Source organism: Mirounga leonina, unplaced genomic scaffold, assembly GCF_011800145.1.
Source record: "Mirounga leonina isolate KUSES-001 unplaced genomic scaffold, KU_Mleo_1.0 Mir_204, whole genome shotgun sequence".
Lineage (NCBI taxonomy): Eukaryota > Metazoa > Chordata > Mammalia > Carnivora > Phocidae > Mirounga > Mirounga leonina.
The window spans coordinates 15,464,324-15,485,745 of NW_023270513.1; the positions used below are offsets into that span (position 1 = coordinate 15,464,324).

Below are 21,422 nucleotides of genomic sequence, written 5' to 3' on the forward strand. Positions count from 1 at the left end.
TGATGACTATGGCATGATTATTCCCCAAAAATGTATATTTCTGATAAAACCATGATGAAATACTATAAAGGTGCTCATCTTAAGACTTGGGATTTAGTATTATAGAGAAAACTAAAAATTCCTTTCCTGCTTAAGTAACCTAATCCTGAGAAAAGAATCTACATATATTCCAAATAGACCAATATACATCCAAAAGGAAAAACGTTAAATCAAATATTTGGGAAAGATTTCTGCAAATGAGTGTGAAATAACCTGCTATATTCAAATCAGTCAACATTCAATAGAATTCATGAACCTAGATATATAGCCCTATTGCTTAAAACTGTCAATTGGGTTAATTATTCCTAAATGATCACTAACAGAAAAAGAAGAAATCTTTTAGCCATTATATGTTAGACCAATGCTTTATAAGCTTTAATGTCTATGGAGTTCACCTAGTGATCTCGTTAAAATACATTTTCTGATTCAGTAGGTGTGGGATGGGGCCTACAATTCTGCATTTCTAGTAAGCGCCCATGTGTTACCACCATAGGATTAATAGTATGTTAGACAAAATCCCTCAATGTAATTCTGGTATGCTTTGGCAAGTTTGCTTTAACAGAAAGCTATGGCTAAGTGGATAGAGGCAATCCGTACTGAAGACATGGGTGACATGAGTGACAAGAAAGAACCAGTCATATGAAGATCTTGTGGAAGAGCATTCAAGGCAGAGAAACATGCAAATACAAATAACCTGAGATGGAACAAGCTTTGGCAGGACCATGGTGAGGGAGCCTGACTGATAAGAGATGAGACCTGTGAGAATTTGAAATGGGAAACCATTAGAGGATTTTAAGGAAGGGAGTAATATGATACAATTTACATTTTGAAGATCACTCTGGAGGCTATGTGAGGAATGCATTGCAGAGAAGCTGTAGAGAGCCATGTGAAGAGGTTATTCCAGTTGTTCATAGTTACAATGTGGCTGGAGAAAAATACATGGATTTTCTTTCTTTTACTTATAAATTGGGTCTAGAGGGGCACCTGGGTGGCTCAGTCAGTTGAGCCTCAGATTCTTAGGTTTTGGCTCAGGTCATGATCTCATGAGTTGTGAGATCAGCCTTGAGTCAGGCTCGGTGCTCAGCACGGAGTCTGCTTGAAGATTGGGTTGTGAGATGAAGTTTTTAAAGGCTTATTTTGTTCCTTTTGTGTTGTTTGTGTTAAGAGAATGTATTATAGCTAAAGCACCGTTCATTACAAGGGTGGGAAGAATGATTCATGGAACCACATTTAAAACAATGAGTTATGGAACTTGGAAGACTAGGTTTGTAAGCAAAGAAATTCTCATTTAAAGCAGAAACCTACATCAGCCAGAGGTCAATCTATGTTACAGTGTTGTCTCTAGTAGTCCACATCAGGTATTTTTAAAAATTTTAGAGTGGTGCTTGGTAATTCTAACATAAACATTAACATGATAATAACTTCCTCATGAAAATAAACAGCTAAGCTAAAAATACATGTTTCCTACTAGGACTTCCACAAAGACCATACAGATACTTCACATATTTTATGTATGTATGTTTGTATGTATGTATGTATGTATTTAAGAAAGTGAGTGAGAGAGAGAGAGAGCACAGGAGCACGGATAGAGTGAGAAGGAGTGGGAGAAGCGGACTCCCCTGCTGAGCGAGGAGCCCGACAGAGGGCTCGATCCCAGGACCCTGGGATCATGACCTGAGCTGAAGGTAGACACTTAACCAACTGAGCCATCCAAGCATCCCTTCACATATTTTATTTAGACACTTAAATTACCTTTCATGTAATTACACAGTCTCCATTTTATTTAATATCTAAAGCAAAACATACTGGAACAGAAATTAGATAAACAGGCATTTCTCACCTGACAGTATCTTTGCAATTTTCAAAGATAAGCTGTGTGAAACTTGTGAGAGGAAAAAAAATCACTACTATTTCTATTGATTTTAACCACATATTGGAAAAGGAATACATACATTTAAGTTTGTTAAGTCTAATGAGCACCTTGTTACAACACCCATTCATTATGCATGGATCAATTACCTGAACTGTTAATTTTTTAACTGCCCCAAATTTTGGACATTGTTATTTTTATTTAAGAACGTTTTGGGAAAATCACACTTGTTCTAATTTTCAGTTATGGCAAGTGGCCCTCTTGGCACAGTGGGCAGCGTGTCAGTCTCATAATTTTCAGTTATGGCAGCAATTTTCTATCAGGCTTCTAAAAACTTACATTTATATCATATGTAATGGGTAGATAATGTGTCATAATTTTGTTACATTTGTAGTTAGCAGGGGAGAAACTGCCCTGTTGTTCCTACACCAAGGGAAAAAATATAAGGACTATATAACTCATGAAGAATATTAACATTTTCTATCACAAAATATTGATAAAATTGGAATTATATTAATCCAATTATAGAGCTTAACATTTTAGTCAAAGTATTAAGATAATAAAATAAGGCTCTTAGCTTCATATCAAGACCTATTTGAATATTTATATAAGAATATTAAAAGCATTTATCTCCTCATTTATGGCTTGATTTAGTATAATGCCTCATCTGTTCCTATCTTAATAGTTTCTTAGTATAATGAATCATTATTAGAATATAATGATAAGGCATGACAATACTATATAGGTATTTGCAGAGATATTTCAGTGCAAAACCTCATTCACATGTAACCCAAATATACTTATTGCCTTAATCTATACTTTGTCAAATGCAAACATTTTAATTTTCACCAATTCTTAACTTTAACCATGGGGTTGGAATTAAGAAATTTCATTCTTATCTACTAATGTAGTTGGAAAATATTTTTGTTCACTTTGCAAAGTCATTAGAACTTCTAATTAATTAATTAATTAGATTAATCAACTTCTAAGTGCATTAAATACTATAAAATCTTTTTTTCCCAAATAAGATACAGGTATCAAGTATTTGTTCTTGCTCTTTTTATTCCCAAAGCCTTAATGTAACAATTCAATGTTACATGTTGTATACTTCTAGTAAAAAACCCGCCTTCCTTCTACACTCCTACAATATAGTATTACATATTTTTAAGGAAGTGGGTGGACTTATTTGAGGATGATATGCTTTTAAAGAACAGATTTGTCAAGCCAAGCCACTGATATGTTCTTAGAACCATAATAGTATAATGTGTAATTTAGTGGATTTAGTTATTTTAAAAGATATTTTCCTACTTCCCTGATAAATGAAATTAACCATCACCTTTGATTTAGTTGTCTCCGAAAGGTATAAATAGCATGTAATAGAGCATCTTTTAGTCACAGAGTTTAATGTGGGAAAAGCAAATATATGCTGTATATACAATGTAGTAAACGATTTTAAAAATTCAATATTTTTTGCCTCTTTTTTTGGTTAAAAAACAGTATTTACTTTTGTAGATGAATTGCACATCTAATATCACAGAAAATCTTCTAATGGAATAACTTGTAAAATCTCTACCCCAACAAATTAATTCCGTGTCTAGGAAGTACTGTATTGAAAACCAGTGCATTATGTTCTACAGTGTCTAGAATTGAAATTTAAACAAGCAGGGTGTTGCTATTGAATACAAAAATGTGATAGAAAAGTCTCATTAGTGGCTGGAGAAACAGTCATCTGCAGAACTAATTCATTCCATTAGATTCACTGGTAGTAGCATGGTTCAAAATTTTGATTGGCCTTTAGTTATGGAAAATAACAAAATACTAATGTAGACGCACAAAAAACTCCTTTGAGTTGGAGATCCATTCATGGCTAGAAAAGGAAAAAAAAAAGTTAATTTACAACTGGTTCATAATTCATTTAAGATATTCTTTTTTTTTTTTAAGATTTTATTTATTTATTTGACAGACAGACACAGCGAGAGAGGAAACACAAGCGGGGGAGTGGGAGAGGGAGAAGCAGGCTTCCCGCTGAGCAGGGAGCCCCATGCGGGGCTCGATCCCAGGACCCTGGGATCATGACCTGAGCCGAAGGCAGACACTTAACGACTGAGCCACCCAGGCGCCCCTCATTTAAGATATTCTTATTGTATATACCCAGTTATGGAAAATGATTTAAATTGATATACATAAAACCAAAGGAAATGTACTGCACTTTTGTGGTAACTTTTTATATGTACATTCAGTGAAACAATGGTTTATCTGACTTTAGTCAAGGTATGTTTCAATTACCGAAGGGAGGATTGAGTAGATTTCTTCCTTGGTATCTTATTTAGAGGCTAAATATGTCTAAACATATCTGTTAAGAGAGATCTATAATTTGTGAACTTACTAAAATATATTTTGAACTTCCTCTAGTCCCCTCCAGATATCAAGTTTGATGTTTATTGCTGCACAATTTTAATGGAGAGAGAAATAATGACTACTATTCTGTAGACCCTTCATTTGGCAAGTCCTCATATTGATGCACATGTGATTTAATTTTATTAACTATACATCTACAGTAATAACAATGTCTGCAGTCTTTTATTAACTATAAATCTGCTATTTTAAAAATTTTTCAAAAGGTTCTGCAGAACAATTGACATTTGTGTATTTATTGCTCCTCATGGTATACTTAGGCATTTTAAAACTTATTGAAGTATAATAAACCTATAGAAAAAGTACACATATAAGTATACAACAATATGAATTTTCCCAAACTAAACAAACATATGCAACCATTACCCAGATCAAGTAACAATACATTAGTATCCTGGTAGCCCTCCTTATGCTCCCTTCCAATCAGTAGCTGCCTTCAAGGATAACCTTACTGATTTTAATAACCATAGATTATTTTTACCTGCTTTTAGTACTTAAGCAGTTTTTAACATAACAAAGGCTGTCATTTTCAGTGTTAAAGTCAGATTCTGTGTGGTTTAGAGCTGTCATTCTCAACATTATTTATGTCCATTGCTCTTGAGGGATATCATACATTCCCGTCATTATCAATGGTTTACAGTTAGAACCTCTTGGCAGTAGTGTAGGAGTATACAATTAGGAAGAAAAGACTCCAAGGTGATTCTGTCATGTTAGGGTTTCTCAAACCTCAGCAGTATTAACATTTTGGGCTGGACAATTCTTTGTTGTGGGAGACTGTCCTAGTCATTATATGATTTTTAGCAGCATCCCTGGCTTTTAGCCACCAGATGCCAATAATACCCATCCCCCAGTTGTGAAAACTAAAAATGTCTCCAAACATTGCTAAATGTCCCCTAGGGGGACAAAATTGCCCCTGATAGAGAGCCACTGCACTAAGGTGAATATATCCCTTATTTGATGTTCACTCTTTAAAGGTTAACAGAACAATAAGTAAAAGTTTTAGTAAAGTAGTACTGAGTCCTTTATAAGAAGAGGGTTTTAGTAATCAGCATCACTTAGCAATGTATTGGCCTACTTAAAAAGATGCTAAGGTCCATGTCACTTGGTCATCTTGGAGGATGTTATAGAAGGTAGATATTAGAGTACATGACCTATAAAGTATTCTTCATCAGCCTCACTATAATTGTGGGATTTAAGGCTGGAGGATCTTAAAATCTATTGAGTAAGACAGACATACCTCCTTGCTTTCAAAATACTGAAAAATTTCTATTTATAGTAATAAGACCACATTCAAGACTAAAAGACAAATTCTATTAAAACATGCCTCTTCTCCATACACCATTCTTCTTCATAATTGTCTATGACATTTTCTACTTGCTTTAGAAAAAATTAGGGTGTTTTTTTCCCAAAAATTTGAATAAAATTAGTTCAAAAACAATTATATTACCTGTGTTTGAATCATTCTAAAGTTTCTTAATTCATACTATAAATCAGTAAGGAAAACATGGGGAAATCTTTAAGAGAAAAAACGAACTGGAAGATTTTAGTTCACTTTGATATTTTACCACAATTTTTGAAGGCTGTTATATATAGAATATAAATTTCTATTCTTAATAGGATTAGAAATACACAAGAGAACTTACACAAGTCCATTTGTCTTCTGTTTTCTCAATCATAATAGTCTGTGTGTCACTATCTGGTGGTATATATTCATAGTCATCATAAAGGAGGCCTAGGATTGGATACTGTGTCCTGTACCTATACAGAAAAAAGTTAATTTACCACCTGCACAAGAAAATGACTCTCATTCCTTTTTAGTCACTCCTAGTTTGATTCTCCTTATTATGTTAAGGTGGCTCTTAATGACTTTTAACTCTAAAAAGATAATATCTACAAAGCCTTACTACTATTATTTTCAAAAGAATAAGAAGGAAGTACCTCTGCTTCTGCAATGATGGACCACTGACAGCACAGGACAATAATCTTAGAGAAGGGAACCAAATGACATGAGCCCTACAAGTGCCTAGCTCACTACTTGGAGATTTTCTTGCTCACAGGATATGGAAAGTGGAGCCAAATAAATCCCTTCAATCACAAAGTTGAAGTGACAGAATTTCAAGTAAAGGTATGCCAAAGCAGCTGGTATGGGGCAGAATACCAGACAGAAGAGAACTACATAAATAAGAGTCAAAAGACCTGTAGAGGACTCTCTACAAGTCTTTGGAAGTACTGATTAGTGTAGGCATGTGGAAAAACTACTGAAGCTGGGAAAAGAAGCACTGGAAAGGAGCAGCCTGGAAATCCCTGGAGTTCACATAATGAAGGGAATAGCTTGTGTTCCACTAACCAGAGTGGAAAGACCTCTTAATGCAGGGGCATCAGGAAGAAACTGCAGAAGAATATTGTGTTAGTGTTGGGATAACATTAGTCCTAGACTGCAGGTTTTAACAGTTTAAAAGCAAGACTTGAAAATATTGAACTGTATCCAGCTAATTCCATCTCAGAATAAAACCACAGAACACTTGCAGTGAAATAAAAAATCCAGAATTCAAGTGTGTAAAATTACAATACATGGCATTCAATACAAAAATTAGTAGGTATGGAAGCAGGTAGATATGACTAATAATGAGGAGAAAAACAAATTAGTAGAAAAAGAACAAGAAATGACAGATAAAAGAAATAAGTAGTCATGGTTGTATCTATTAAAAATATTTTTTTTTAATGTATACTCAAGAATAGGAAAGCATGAATGTGATGAGAACAATGGAGGATATAAAGATCTACACTGGACTTCTGAAGATGAAAATTACACTGTATGGGATTAACATTAGAATAGGCCCTGAAGAAGAAAATATTACTGAATTTGAAGACATGAAGAGAAATTATCCAAAATAAAACACAAGAGGAAAAAAAAAACTGGAAAAATGTACGGAGTATGAGTTACCTATGGGAAATATTAGTTGCCCTCACATATGTGTAACTGAAGTCCTACATGACTGGTAGGAGACAAAAAAATAATTGAAGAAATAATGCCCAAATTGTTTCCAGATTTGATGAAAACTCTAAACACACAGATCCAAGAAGCTCAGGGAAACTCAAGAAAAAGAATGATGAAGAAAAACAGAGGCAAAGAGAAAGGACCCAAATAAATAAAATCAGAAAAAAAGAAGTAACAACTGACACCACAAAAATTGAAAGCATTATAAGAGAATACAGTAAAAAATTATATGCCAAAAAGTTGGACAACCTGGAAGAAAAGGAAAAATACCTAGAAACATACAATCTTCCAAAACTGAATGAAGAAGAAATATAAAATCTGAGCAGACTGATTACTAGTAACAAAATTGAATGAGTTGTCCAAAAACTATCAAAAAATAAAGTCTAGGGGGTGCCTGGGTGGCTCAGTCAGTTAAGCATCTGACTTTTGATTTCGGCTCAGGTCATGATCTCAGCTCAGGTCATGATCTCGGCTCAGGTCATGATCTCAGGGTTGTGAGATTGAGCCCCACATCGGGTTCTGCACTGGGTATGGAGCCTGCTTAAAGATTCTCTCTCTCGTGTTATGCTGAACAAAATAAGTCAATCAGAGAAAGACATGTATCATATGACCTCACTGATATGAGGAATTCTTAATCTCAGGAAACAAACTGAGGGTTGCTGGAGTGGTGGGGGTGGGAGGGATGGGGTGGCTGGGTGATAGACATTGGGGAGGTTATGTGCTATGGTGAGCGCTGTGAATTGTGCAAAACTGTTGAATCACAGACCTGTACCTCTGAAACAAATAATACATTTTATGTTTAAAAAAAAAAGAAGAAGAAGATAGCAGGAGGGGAAGAATGAAGGGGGGAAATCAGAGGGGGAGATGAACCATGAAAGACGATGGACTCTGAAAAACAAACTGAGGGTTCTAGAGGGGAGGGGTGGGAGGATGGTTTAGCCTGGTGATGGGTATTAAGGAGGGCACATACTGCATGGAGCACAGGGGGTTATATACAAGCAATGAATCATGGAACACTACATCAAAAACTAATGATGGAATGTATGGTGATTAGCATAATATAATAATAAAAAAAAGATTCTCTCTCTCCCTCTCTCTCTGCCAGTCCCTATCCCTCTCTCCGTCTCTCTCTCCCTTTCTAAAATAAATAAATAAATAAAAGTCTAGTTGTTAATTTTAGCCATTCTGACAGGTGTGAAGTGATATCTTGTTGTAGTTTTAATTTGTAGTTCCCTGATAATGAGTGATGTTGAGCATCTTTTCATGTGTCTGTTAGCCATCTGTTTGTCTTCTTTGGAAAAAATTCAATTCATGTCTTCTGCCCATTTTTTAACTGGATTATTTGTTTTTGGGGTGTTGAGTTTAATAAGTTCTTTATAGATTTTGGATACTAACCCTTTATCAAATATGTCATTTGCAAATAAATTCTCCCATTCAAAAAAAAAAAAAAAAAAAAAGTCTAGGACCAGACGGATTCATAGGCGAATTCTACCAGTTAAAAAGAATTACAGAGAGGAGTTAAGATGGTGGAGGAGTAGGGGGACCTTGATAGTTATCAAATCATTCTGAACATGGGACAAATCAATTGGAGGCCTGAGAAAACAAATACTGCAAATCTTTGAGTAGAAAAGCAACCACCATTTGGAAGGTAGGAGGTGCAGAGATTTGAATCAGGTGTGATATAGCTGAGGCTATGGCCAGAGGGGAGGGAGCCTGCTTAAGGAGGCTACCACAAAGTATTATAAGCAGTGGATCACAAAATTGGAACTTTTAGAAGTCTGCTACAGTGAGGGACATGCCGGGCTTAAAGGCAGTGAAGCAGGGCAGAATCCCAGGTGTGACAGCATGGTCCGAAGATTCCCCTGGGTTGCAAGAAGAATAGGTGGTGCCTAAGTGCTGGCCTGTTCCCAGGCAAAGGAGCATGGAAGCTGGCTGAGAACAGTGAGTCTAGGTGCCAGCTTTCTGCTCTGTGTTGCCATAAACTTCGAACCACCACACATTCCAGCGACTGCTTTCCTGAGAGGTGTCCAACAAAAGGCAGATGCACCTGGAGACACTCCCTGGGAGGAGTAGTGCTGGTCTTCACTGTGGGAGTCCCTAAAATTTGGAGTTTTGAAACTCAGTCCTGTGCCTGAGATAAAAAGCTCAACACAGGCAGGGTGAACAGAGCTCTGATGGGAACTGGGGAGACAAGAGTGATTGCTCTTTTGTGAGGGCTCACTGAAGAGTGGGGGTTGCGAATTTTCAGCTCTGGAGCCAGAGAGCAGGGCACAGCAATACTCATCCTGCAGATCAGTGCTGGAAGACGGCACAGAGCAAAACAGCACCACCTAGTGGAATCCAGAGCTGCTCACAACAAGCCCTGCCTCCCTGGGCACTGGAGGTGCATTTCCACTAGAGCAAGTCCACCTGAGAATCACCGCAAAAGTCCCCTCTCCCAGAAGACCAGCGCAAACAACTCACACCAAATTTACTAAAGAAAATAGTATCTAGTATCCTGTGTACTTTTATTCTTTAGTTTTTATTATAATTTTTAAGCTATTTTCTTATTTTTTCAATTTTTTAAAAGTTCTTTTTAAATTTTGTCCATATATACTTTTTATATATATTTTTAGTTTTTGTTCCCTCTCACTGTATTTTATATATATATATATATTTTTTTTTTTTTCTTATTTTCGGACCAAGTTTCTTTTAACAAGCAGACCAAAACACACCCAGGAGCTAGTTTTGTTTGTTTGTTTTGTTGTTGTTTTCTTTTTCTTTCTTCTTTTCTTTTCTGGACAAAATGACAATATGGAGAAATTCACCCCAAAAGATAGAACAAAAGGTATTACTCACAGCCAGTTATTTAATGAGTACAGATATAAGTAGGATGTTTGGGTTAGAATTTAAAACAATTATACAGATACTAGCTGGGCTTGAGAAAAGCATAGAAGACACTAGAGAATCCCTTATTGTAGAGATAAAAGAACTAAAATCTAGTAAAGCCGAAATTAAAAAAGCTATAACCAAGATGCAGTCCCAAGTGGAGGCCATAAAAATCAGTGATATGGAAGATAAAGTTATGGAATATAATGAAGCTGAAAAGAAGAGGGAAAGAAAATTATTAGATCATGAACATAGACTTAGGAAACTCAGTAATTCCATAAAGTGAAATAATATCAATATTAAAGGAGTCTCAGTAGAAAAGTGGGAAAAAGGGTCAGCAGGTTGATTTGAACAAATTATACCTGAGAACTTCCTTAATGTGGGTAAGGAAACAGGCTTTCAACTCCAAGAGGCACAGAACTCCCCTCAAAATCAACAAAAATAGGTCGACATCATGACATATTATAGTGAAACTTGCAAATTGCAAAGATAAAGAGAAAATTCAGAAAGCAGTTGGGGAAAATAGGTCCTTAACCTATAAGGGTAGACACATAAGGCTGGCAGCAGATCTGTCCACAGAGACCTGGCAGGCCAGAAAAGATTGGCATGATATACTCAACATCCTAAATTGGAAAAATATGCAGCCAAGAATACTTTATCCAACAAGGCTATCATTCAGAATAGAAGGAGAGATAAAGAGTTTCCAAGACAAAAATGAAAGGAATTCATGAACACTAAACCAGCCCTGCAAGAAATATTAAAGGGAACCCTTTCAGCAGAAAGAGAGACCAAGAGTAACAAACACTAAAGGAAGAGAGACAATTTACAGAAACAGCAACTTTATAGGTAATACAATAGTACTAAATTCATATCTTTCAATAATGACTGTGAATGTAAATGGACTAAGTGCTCCAATAAAAGACATAGAGTTACAGAATGGATAAAAAACCAAGACCCATCAATATGTTACTTACAAGAGACTCATTTTAGACTCAAGACACCTCCAGATTGAAAGTAAGGGGGTGGAGAACCATTTATCATGCTAATGGACATCAAAAGAAAGCTGAGGTAGCCATAGATTTTAAATCAAAGACTGTAATGAGAGATGAAAAAGGTCACTATATCATAATAAAAGGGCCTATCTAACAAGAAGATCTAACAATTGTAAATATTTATGCTCTAACTTGGTAGCAGTCAAATAATAAACCAATTAATAACAAAACTAAAGAAACTCATTGATAATAATACAATAAGAGTAGGGGACTTTAACACCCCACTCAAAGCAATGGACAGATCATCTAAGCAGAAGATCAACAAGGAAACAAGGGCTTTGAATGACACACTGGAACAGATGGACTTAACAAATATATTCAGAGCATTTCATCATAAAGCAGCAGAATACACATTCTTCTTGAGTGCACATGGAACATTATCCAGAATAGATCACATACTGGGTCACAAGTCAGGACTCAACTGGCACAAAAAGACTGAGAGCATACCATGGATATTTTCAGACCACTGTGCTATGAAACTTGAAGTCAACCACAAGAAAAAGTTTGGAAGGACCACAAATACATGGAGGTTGAAGAACATCCTACTAAAGAATGAATGGGTCAACAGGAAATTAAAGAAGAATTAAAAAATACATCAGAGCAAATGAAAATGAAAACATGACAGTTTAAAACCTTTGGTATGTAGCAAAGGAGGCCCTCAGAGGGAAGTATATAACAATACAGGCCTACCTCAAGAAGCAATAAAAGTCTCAAATACACCACCTAACCTTGAACCTAAAGGAACAGGAAAAAGAACAGCAAATAAAGCCAAAATCCATCAGGACAAGAGAAATAATAATTAGAGCAGAAATGAATGATATAGACATCAAAAAACCAGTATAACAAATCAATGAAACTAGGAGCTGGTACTTTGAAAGAATTAACAAAGTTAATAAACCCCTAGACAGACTTATCAGAAAGAAAAGACCCAAATAAATAAAATCATGAATGAAAAAGGAAAGATCACAAACAACACTAAAGAAATACAACTAATTATAAGAAAATATTATGAAAAATCATGTGCCAAAAAATTAGGCAGTCTGGAAGAAACTGATAAATCCTAAAAACATAAACTACCAAAACTAAAACAGGAAGAAATAGAAAACCTGAACAGACCCATAATCAGCAAAGAAATTGAAGCAGTAATCAAAAATCTCCCAACAAACAAGAGCCCAGGGCCAGATGGCTTCCCAGGAGAATTGTACTAACATTTAAAGAAGAATTAATATCTATTCTTCTGAAACTGTTCCAAAAAATAGAACTGGAAGGAAAACTTCCAAACTCATTCCATGAAGCCAGCATTACCTTCATCCCAAGAGACAAAAAACCCCACCAAAAAGGAGAATTACAGACCAATATCCCTGATGAAACTGGAAGCAAAAATTCTCACCAAGGTACTAGCTAATAGGATCCAATAGTACATTAAAAGGATTACTTACCACAACCAAGTGGGATTTATTCCTGGGCTGCAGGGATGGTTCAACATCCACAAATCAATCAGTGTGATACATCACATTAATAAAAGAAAGGACAAGAACCATATGACCTTTCAATATATATAGAAAAAGCATTTGACAACATACAGCATCCATTCTTGATAATAATGTAGGGATAGACGGAACATACCTCAATATCATAAAGGCCATATATGAAAGACCCACAGTAAATATCATCCTCAACAGGGAAAAACTGATAGCTTTTCCCCTAAGGTCAGGAACAGGACAGGGATGTCCACTCTCACCACTGTTGTTTAACATAGTACTGGAAGTCCTAGCCTCAACCATCAGACAACAAAAAGAAATAAAAGGCATCCAAATCAGCAAAGAAGAAGTCAAACTTTCAGTCTTTGCAGACGACATGCTACTCTATGTAGAAAACCCAAAAGATTCCACCCCAAAATTTCTAGAACTGATAAAAGAATTCAGCAAAGTCACAAGATATAAAATTAAAGCACAGAAGTCTGTTGCATTTCTATACACTAACAATGAAGCAGAAGAAGGAGAAATCAAGGAATCGATCCCATTTACAATTACACCACAAACCATAAGATACCTAGGAATAAACCTACCCAACAAGGTAAAGATCTGTACTCTGAAAACTGTAGAGCACTTATGAAAGAAATTGAAGAAGACCCAGAAATGGAAAAATATTCCATGTTTATGGATTAGAAAAACAAATATTGTTAAAATGTCTATGCTACCCAAAGCAATCTGCACATTCAATGCAATCTCTATCAAAATACCACCAGCATTTTTCACAAAGCTGGAACAAACAATTCTAAAATTTGTATGGAAGCAGAAAAAAACCTGAATAACCAAAGAAATGTTGAAAAAGAAAACCAAAGCTGGAGGCATGACAATTCCAGACTTCAAGCTGTATTTCAAAGCTGTAATCATGAAGACAGTATGGTACTGGCACAAAAACAGACACATGGTTTAGTGGAACAGAATAGAGGACCCAGAAATGGACCCTCAAGTCTATGGTCAATTAATCTTCAACAAAGCAGAAAAGAATATCCAATGGAAAAAAAAAAAGACAGTCTTCAACAAATGGTGTTGGGAAAATGGACAGCCACATTCAGAAGAGTGAAACTGGACCACTTTCTTACACCATACAGAAAAATAAACTCAAAACGGTTGAGAGACCTTAATGTGAGACAGGAGTCTTTCAAAATCCTAGAGGAGAACAGAGGCAGCAACCCCCTTGACCTCAGCCACAGCAACTTCTTGCTAGACATGTCTCCAGAGGCAAGCACAACCAAGGAAAAATCAATTATTTGGACTTTGTCAGGGTAAAAAGCTTTTGCAGAGCAAAGGAAACAATCAACAAAACTAAAAGGCAACCTACTGAATGGGAGAAGATATTCACAAATGAAATATCAGATAAAGAGCTAGTATCCAAAATCTATAAAGAACATATCAAACTCAACACCCAAAAAACAAAAAATCCAGTCAAGAAATGGACAGAAGACATGAACAGACATTTCTCCAAAGAAGACATGCAAATGGCTGACACATGAAAAAATGCTCAACATCACTCAGCATCAGGGAAATACAAATCAAAATCACAATGAGATACCATCTCACACTGGTCAGAATGGCTAAAATTAACAACTCAGGAAACAACAGATGTCGGCAAGGATGCAGAGAAAAGGAAACACTCCCATGATGCTGGTGGAAATGCTAACTGGTGCAGCCACTCTGGAAAACAGCACAGAGGTTCCTCAAAAAGTTAAAAATAGAGCTACCCTATGACCCAGCAATTGCACTCCTAGGTATTTACCCAAAGGATACAAACAGTGATTTGAAGGGGCACATACATCCCAATGTTTATACCAGCAATGTCCACAATAGCCAAACTATGGAAATAGCCCAGATGTCCATCAACAGATGAATGGATCAAAAGATGTGGGATGGAGATAAATCTATATATCTATATATCTATATCTATATCTATCGATCTATCGATCTATCTATCTATCTATCTATACACTCAACCATCAAAAAGAATGAAATCTTGCCATTTGTAATGATTTGGATGGAACTAGAATGTATTATGGTAAGTGAAATAAGTCAGTCAAAGAAAGACAAATACCGTATGATTTAACTCATTGTGGAATTTAAGAAACAAAACAGATGAACATAGGGGAATGGAAGGAAAAATAAAATAAGATAAAAACAGAGAGAGAGGAAACCCAAAAGAGACTCTTAACTATAGGGAACAAACTGAGGGTTGCTGGAAGGGAGGTGGGTTGGGGGATGGTGTAATTGGGTGATGGGCATTAAGGAGGTCACTTAATGTAATGAGCACTGGGTGTTATATGCAATTGATGAATCACTAAATTCTACCCTTGAAACTAACAATACATTATATGTTAACTAAATTGAATTTAAATTTGAAAAAGAAGTATTAATACCTATTACCCTCAAATTATTCCCCAAAAAAGAGGAAGAAAAGCTTCCAAATACTTTTTATGAGACCAACATTGCTCTGACACCAAAACCAAAGACACCACAGAAAGGAAAACTACAGGCCAATATCTGTGATGAACATAAATACAAAAATCATCAATAAAATATTAGCAAACCGCACTCAATAATGCATCAAAGGGATCATTCACTATGATCAACTGGGATTTATTCTGGGGATGCAAAGATGGTTCAATATTCCCAACTCAATCAACGTGATACACCACATCAACAATGGAAGAATAGAAATTGTATAATCATCTCAGTAAATGCAGAAAATGCATCTGACAAAATTCAACATCTGCTCATGATTAAAACTCTCAACAAAATGTGTTCAGAGGAATCATACCTTAACATAATAAAGGCCACATATGAAAAACCTGCACCTAACATCATACTCAATGGTGAAAAACTGAGAGCTTTTCCTTAAAGATCAGAAACAAGACAGGGATGTCCACTTTTACCACTTTTATTCAACATAGTACTGAAAGTCTTAGCCACAGCTGACAAGAAAAAGAAGTAAGAAGCATCCATACTGGTAAGGAAGAAGTAAATCTTTCACTATTTGTAGATAACATACTATACATAGAAAGCCCTATAGACTCCATAAAAAACAATTGGAAGTAATAAATGAATTCAGTAAAGTCACAGGATACAAAATCAAAGTGCAGAAATCTGTTGCATTCCTATAAACTAATAATGAAGCAGCAGAAAGTGAAATTAAGAAAACAATCCCGTTTTCATTGTGCCAAAAAGAACAAAATTCCTACAAATAAACTTAACTAAGGAGGTGAAAGACCTGTACTCTGAAAACGATAAAACACTGAAGAAAGAAACTGAAGACAACACAAACAAATGGAAACATATACCATGCTTATGGATTGGAAGACTTAATATTTTTAAAATGTTTGTGCTACCCAAAGCAATCTACAGATATAATGCAATCCCTTTAAAAAAACAACATTTTTCACAGACCTAGAACAAATAATCCTAAAATATTTATGGAACCACTGAAGACCCCAAATAGCCAAAACAATCTTGAGAAAGAAAAATTTGTAGGTATCACATTTCCAAATTTCAAGATACATTACATAGTACATAATCAATACATTATGGTACTGGCACAAAAACAGACACATATGTCAATGGAAAAAAATAGACCAGAAAGGAACCTACACTTACATGGTCAATTAGTCTATTACAAAGGAGGCAAGAATATATAAAGGGAACAGGTAGTCTCTTCCACAAATCGTATTGGGAAAACTGGACAGCAACACACAAAGAATGAAACTAGACCACTTTCTTACACCATACACAAAAATAAGCTCAAAATGGATTAAAAACCTAAATGTGAGACCTGAAACTGTAAAAATCCTAGAAAAAGACACAGGCAGTAATTTCTCTGACATTGGCCACAGCAAATTTTTCAAGATATGTCTCCTAAAGCATGGGAAAGAAAAGCAAAAATAAGCTATAACAAGCTTTTGCACAGCAAAGGAAACCATCAACAAAACAAAAAGGCAACCTACTGAATGGGAAAAGATATTTGCAAATGATATATCTGATAAGGGGTTAATATCCATAATATATAAAGAACTTATACAACTCAACACCAAAACCCCAGCAATTTGCTTAAAACAGGATCAGAGGACCTTCTTTTTCCAAAGAAGACAGATAGATGACCAATAGGCACATGAAAAGATGCTCAACATCATTAATCATCAGGGAAATGCAAATCAAAGCCACCATAAGATATCACTTTATACCTATCAGAATGCTAAAATACAAAAATCAAGATATAACAAGTGTTGACAAGGATGTGGAGAAAAAGGAACCCTCATGTATTGTTGATGGGGATGTAAATTGGTATAGCCACTGTGGAAATCAGCATAAAGTTTCCATAAAAAATTAAAAATAGAATTATCATATGACCCAATAATTCCACTAGTGAGTACTTACACAACAAAACAAAAATACTAATTTGAAATGATATGTGCACCCTTATGTTTATTGCAGCATTATTTAGCAAGATATGGAAGCAACATAAGTGTCCATCAATAAGAGAAACAGATAAGGAAGAAGTGATATATAATGGAATATTACTCAGCCATAAAAAGATCAGATTTTGCCATTTGCGACAATTGTAAGGAACTAGAGGGTATTATGCAAAGTGAAATAAGTCAGACCAAGAAAGAAAAATACCATTTGATTTCATTCATATATGGAACCTAAACAAGAACAACAAAAAATAAACAAAATGCAGAATCAGACTTATAAATACAGAGAACAAACCAATGGTTGCCAGAAAGGAGGCAGCTGGGAGATAGGCAAAATGGGTGAAGGGATGTGGGAGATATAAGCTTCTAGTTATGGAATGAATAAGTCACAGGAATAAAAGGCACAGCATCAGGAATATAGTCAGTGATATTGTAATAATGTTGCGTGGTGACTGGTGGGAGCTACACTTGTGGTGAATGTAGCATAACATATAGAGAAGTTGAATCACTGCATTATACACCTGAAACTAATGTAACATTGTGTGTCAACTACACTCAAATAAAAGCACTGGGTGCTATATGTAAGTATGAATTACTAAATTCTACTCCTAAAACTAGTATTACATTATATGTTAACTAACTAGAATTTAAATAAAAACTTGAAACAAAGAAAAAGAAAAAGAAAACAAGTCTATTTACAGTAACATCAAAACCAATTCTATTACAGGAACATCAAAGAATATAATACTTAGAAATAAATTTAACAAAAAAGAAGTGTAAGCCTTGTGCAATGAAAGTACAAAATACTGTTTTTAGAAATTAAAGAGGATCTAGGGTGCCTGGGTGGCTCAGTCGTTAAGCGTCTGCCTTCGGCTCAGGTCATGATCCCAGGGTCCTGGGATCGAGTCCCACATCGGGCTCCCTGCTCGGCGGGAGGCCTGCTTCTCCCTCTCCCACTCCCCCTGCTTGTGTTCCTGTTCTCGCTGTCTTTCTCTGTCATATAAATAAATAAAATCTTTAAAAAAAAAAAAGAAATTAAAGAGGATCTAAATGGAAAAGGATCCCATGCTCAAGGATTAAAAGACTTAATATTGTTAGCATGGCAATAATACCCAAAGTTTTTTACATATTTAATGAAATCCCTTGACAAGCTTATCCCAAAATACATATAGAAGAGCAAAGGACCAAAAATAGCTAAAGCAATCTTGAAAAGAAGAAGTTTAAAAACTCACACTCCTGGTGTCAAAATGTAACTAAAAAGCTACAATAATTAAGACAGTGTGGTACTTGCATGAAGACAGACAAATAGATCAATGGAGTAAAACAGAGAATCTACAAATTTACCCTTACATTTATGGTCTTTTGATTATCAATAAGGATGCCAAGTTAATTCAATGGGTGAAAGAATAGCATATTCGACAAAAGATACTGGGACAACCAGATAGCCCCGTGCACAAGAATGAACTTGGACTCCTATTTCACACAATAGAAAAAATTAACTCAAAACGGTTCATGGATCTAAATGTAATAGGTAAAACTATAAAACTCTTAGGAGAGGGACGCCTGGGTGGCTCAGTCGGTTAAGCATCTGCCTTTGGCTCAGGTCATGATCCCAGGGTCCTGGGATCGAGTCCCACATCCTGCTTCTCCCTCTGCCTGCTCTGCCTGCTGCTTCCCCTGCTTATGCTCTCTCTCTCTCTCTGATAAATAAATAAATAAATAAATAAATAAATAAATAAATAAATAAATAAATAAAATCTTAAAAAAAAATAAATAAAACTCTTAGGAGAATACAGGGGTGCAAATTTTCATGACCTTGGATTAGACAATGAATTCTTAATATGATACCAAAAACACAAGTAAGAAAAGAAAAAATAGGTTAATTGGACTTCCTCAAATTTAAAAACTTGTGCTGCAAATGATACTATTAAGATAGTAAAAAGACAACCCATAGAATGGAAGAAAATATTTGCAAAATCATTTATCTGATAAGGGACTTCTATCCAGAATATATAAATATCTCTTACAATTTAGCAGTAAAAAAGCAAATAATCTAATTTAAAAATGGACAAAGAATTTTTACAGTCATTTCTCCAAAGAAGATCTATAAATGGCCAATAAGCATATGAAAAAATACTAAATATTAATTATTAGAGAAATACAAATGAAAACCACAGTAAGAGGCCACCTCCCACCCTTAGAATGGCTATAATCTAAGAGATGACCAGTAACAAATGTTGGGGAGGATGGAGAGAATTTGGAACCCTCAATACACTGCTGGTGGGAATGTCAAATTGTGTAGCTGCTTTGGAAAACAGTTTAGCAGCTCCTCAAAAAGTTAAACAGAGTTACCATGTAACCCAGCAATCCCACTCCTAGTTGTATACATAAAATGTTGTATATCCATGAAATGTAATATTATTTAGTAACAATAAGCAATGAAGTACTGACACAAACTAAAACATGGATGAATCTTTTTTTTTTTAAAGATTTTATTTATTTATTTGAGAGAGTGAGAATGAGAGAGAGAGAGCGCATATGAGAGGGAGGAGGGTCAGAGGGAGAAGCAGACTCCCTGCTGAGCAGAAAGCCCGATGCAGGACTCGATCCTGGGACTCCAGGATCATGACCTGAGCCGAAGGCAGTCGCTTAACCAACTGAGCCACCCAGGCGCCCAAACATGGATGAATCTTGAAAACATTATGCAAAGTGAAAGAATCCAGTCATGAAAGACCACATTTTTATTCCATTTATATGAAATATCCAAAATAGACTTTTGCTGAAACTATTTCCAAAGAGTCACTTTCTATTTCATTTTGCTAAATTGCTGGGATGTCAGCTGTGGTCAAATTGCTATTATAAGGGGAGATGTCTAAGAATGATGTCTACATAGGAAAGAGCAGAGCTAAGAGATAAAGAAGGACATATTTCTGAAGACATATTTTGAGCACACAAATCCATCTGGACACCAAGCAATCCCAACTAAGTGAATTAACTAATTCCCAGTTTAAATTGGGTTTCTGGCATGTGCAACTGAAAGAATCTTGACTCAAATGGTTGGTTAAACAACAAATTGTTTTTCACTTACATCATATTTGATACATTGTAAATATAGGAAAGATGTGCTACAGAATTTTATTTTCCATAACAGCTATGTCTTTGTGTAAATATTCATTCTTCATTAGATTTACTGCCCTGCAGAAAACAAACTCTGTCTAGGGTTATATATATCAATTAAACATGCTATAACTTGGATTAAATAATAGCTAAAGTCATATTCAAATTTCATTTAAAAATACATTACTTTTTAGTGGTAATAGTAGTCCTTCCACCACTGGAGTGTTGGTTATGAGATGAATACATTTCTTGCCTCAACTTTGAGAGTTCCTTACAAATAAAAGACAATACAATTATTTGAAAACAGTAGAAACATGAGGTAAGAAGTATGTTCGATCATTTAACAAGGTTACTAAGAACAATTACTTTTTTCCTTCTCTTTTAGCTTGGACATGAGTTAGAACCCCACAACCCCACCTGTTGAATACCATATATTATTGCTTTATGGTACCTAATAAGTTATATAATATGCCTGTTCAGGAATTCACTAAATGGTATAGGATTTCTATATTTAAGAGATAACATGATATTGAATGGGCATGTTTCTCAAGATAAAGATGAGAATTTTTTTGTCCTAAGAAGCTTGAAAAGTATAGTCATAGCTGAAAAGTACTGAAACTTCAATATGGAAGCAGGTATTGGTTCCTAACAGAAGGTCTATCACTGATCATAACTACAAGCACCATTAGTTCAATAACAGCGATATAACATTAGCCACCATTTTTGGTAGTTCCTTCTTTCAGTGCTATTTTATAACAGATCCTGGGCCATGTGCTACAGATACAGAGAGGAATATAACACAGTCCTTTGCTGAAGCAGCTAATAGTAAAGAGTAAAAAGCTCACAGTCTTACTGGGAGTATCATTGCTAATGAGATATAGCATTAAAAATATTAAATGCACAATAACACAATTTTTTGTTTCAATTCTTGCTTTCATTTGAATTATATCTCCTAAAATATGAATCTTTCACTTCTTCACAGTCAGTTACATTCTACTTCATGAATAAAGTGAGTTTTGGGAATGTGCTCTTCTCTAGTTCATGGGAAGTATTTATCATACTTAACTGAGTTCCTCTCTACCTCTGCCACTTCCCTTC

At 35.3% G+C, this 21,422-nt stretch overlaps 1 protein-coding gene across 1 annotated transcript in view; it reads right to left on the reverse strand.

Moving 5' to 3' along the window:
• Positions 1 to 5,943: 5,943 nt before the first annotated feature.
• POF1B (POF1B actin binding protein) overlaps positions 5,944 to 21,422 on the reverse strand; it is a 106,452-nt gene continuing 90,973 nt past the window's right edge. Inside the window, exons 14-15 of the mRNA XM_035028664.1 lie at positions 20,512 to 20,594; positions 5,944 to 6,082 (exon numbers count right to left, since the gene is read on the reverse strand). Coding sequence (XP_034884555.1) covers positions 5,944 to 6,082; positions 20,512 to 20,594 — 222 coding nt within the window. The remainder of the gene's footprint in view (positions 6,083 to 20,511; positions 20,595 to 21,422) is intronic.